The sequence below is a fragment of the Meleagris gallopavo genome, unplaced genomic scaffold (assembly GCF_000146605.3).
Source record: "Meleagris gallopavo isolate NT-WF06-2002-E0010 breed Aviagen turkey brand Nicholas breeding stock unplaced genomic scaffold, Turkey_5.1 ChrUn_random_7180001856822, whole genome shotgun sequence".
NCBI classification, from domain to species: domain Eukaryota; kingdom Metazoa; phylum Chordata; class Aves; order Galliformes; family Phasianidae; genus Meleagris; species Meleagris gallopavo.
The window spans coordinates 14,111-16,305 of NW_011122953.1; the positions used below are offsets into that span (position 1 = coordinate 14,111).

Sequence of the window (2,195 nt, forward strand, 5' to 3'; positions counted from 1 at the left end):
CGGCCCGCGCCGCGCCGGGCTCCGCGAGCTCTCGTCGCGCCTGCAGCCGCGGGGCGAAACCGGGGGCAGCCTGAGCCGGGCTGAGTACGGCCGGAGCTCAGTGCACCGATGGGCGCTGCCCGCACGATGCTCCGCGCGGCCCCGAACTCACTGCGCTCGTGGGTGCCACCCCGAGTGATGCCACGGGGCTGAGAACGGCCCCCAACTCATCACATCGCTGAGCACCAGCCGCGACACCGCCGGGCTGAGCTCAGCCCTGAGAACTCATCGCACTGATGAGTGCTGCCCTTGCAATGTTACCAGGCTGAGCGCAGCCCCGAACTCATCGCACCGGTGAGTGCTGTGCCTTGATGCCGTTGGGCTGAGCACTGCCTCATACTCACTGCACCGGTGACAACCATGCAGCCCCCAGTTCCAACCCCAGGGCTGCAACCCCCCGTGGGACAGGGATAGGGATGGGGACCTACTCGTGGTCATGCCGCCGCCGCAGCTTCACCAGCTCGCGCTGCTTCTCCTTGTAGCGCCGCTGCAGCTCAGCCAGCCGCATCCGCACCTCCACCTCCTGAGTGTTGAGCTGCTCAATGGCCGCCTTCAGTGGGCACACCTGGGGACGGGGACACGGCCGTTCACCCCGGGCACGGCTCACCCAGCATGGCACAGTGGTGCGGGGCGGGGGGACGCTCACTCACCGCCTTGGTTTTGGGGGTCCAGGTGTACTTGCGGCGCGGCACGCGGGCACGGGGCGGCGGGGAGGCGGGCAGGGGCTGAGTGCTGGGGGCCTGCCCTCCCGGCTGGCCGCCTCCACTAGCGACCAGGCAGCTGCCACCGTGGCCAGGTTTTGTAGGTTGAAGGCCAGCAGGTCCTCGTCCTCCCCTGCCGAGAGCTGAGGTCAGCAGGGATGCACCAGGACCACCCTGTCACATCCCAGCGCACGCTGCACTGGAGTGGCACAAACCACACGTATGGGGGCAGCACCCATGGGTGGGCTTAGGAAGCATTCCCAGAGGCTTGGGGATCTGGGAGCAGGGCACACAGGGGTCTGTGGGGTACGGGGTGCTGCATGCACACACTGCCACAGCACATCCACAAAGCGTGGGGATGGCACAAAGGGCGCAGTGTGTCCCCAGAGAGCTGCAGGGATGGTGCATGGCAGCAGCCAGCGATGAACTCATCGGTGTACAGAGCCAAGGCCAGGGTGGGGAGGGACACAGTGATGCGCCCCAACCAGAGCCCCATCCGTGGGAAGGGGATCCGCGGGGACTCCATGGCCCCCACACACAGACCCCCAGCCCTATAGCAAGGTACGGCCAGCACCGAGCACGCAGGGCCCCGCGGCCGCCCGCCCGCTGCAGAGGCGCTGGGGAGGTGCCAGGGCCTTCCCTGCAGGGCCCCGGGATTCCCTGGGGAAGCCGAGCTGGGAGGGAATCCCGGCGCCTGTCTGGAGCCAGCGCTGGAGCAGAGCCCCAAAGACGGACCCGGGCTGTGAGCAGGGCTCTGCTGTGGGCACCGTGCTGCTGCAGCACACCACGTGCAAAAGGCACATGCAGCCCTGCACAGCGAAGACGTGATTCAAACACACACAAAACCCTGAGCTGCAGAGAGTGCAAGCATGCAAAAAGCCCTGCACTGCAAATGTACAGGGAAACACAGGCAGCAGCCTGTGCCGCAAACATACGGATCATGCACACACAAGCTCTGCAGTGGAAACATGCACATGGTCCCGCTCTACAAATACGTGCACAGCGCTGCACCGTGAGCACGCACAGCTCGTGCATGCAGCGCTGCGCTGTGAAGGCACACAAAGCCCTGCACTGCCAGCACGGCATTCACACGGCCCTGTGCTGTGAATGCACACTGCTAGTGTGCACACAGCCCCTCCTCTGCTGCACAGCATGCACTCTGCCCAGCACAGCCCTGCACACATGCTGCAGCCCCTCCACTGCACGACCTCTGCGTTGCATGCACCGCACAGAGAATCCCTGGGAGGCACCGGGGGGCACAGCAATGGGGAGGGGGCACACAGGGCTGCTCACCTTCCATGGCCAAGTCACAGCGGCGTTGGCGCAGCTCCAGTTCGGCCAGCTCGCTGAGCAGCGCGATGCCAGGCAGTCCCACAGTGCAGGGTGCAGGAGAAGGGGGTGCTGGGGGGGGCTCCCCGGGGGACTCCAGCGCTGGCAGCTCCCCCAGGTCGATGC

At 66.4% G+C, this 2,195-nt stretch overlaps 1 protein-coding gene across 1 annotated transcript in view; it reads right to left on the reverse strand.

Annotated features, from left to right (window-relative positions):
- Window positions 1-2,190, reverse strand: part of BAHCC1 (BAH domain and coiled-coil containing 1) — a gene marked incomplete at its 5' end in the record, with an annotated part of 12,791 nt that extends 10,601 nt beyond the window's left edge. Inside the window, 5 exon segments of the mRNA XM_031557558.1 lie at window positions 5-40; window positions 468-604; window positions 690-745; window positions 748-873; window positions 2,034-2,190. Of these exon segments, the coding sequence (XP_031413418.1) occupies window positions 5-40; window positions 468-604; window positions 690-745; window positions 748-873; window positions 2,034-2,190 (512 nt within the window).
- Window positions 2,191-2,195: the final 5 nt, after the last annotated feature.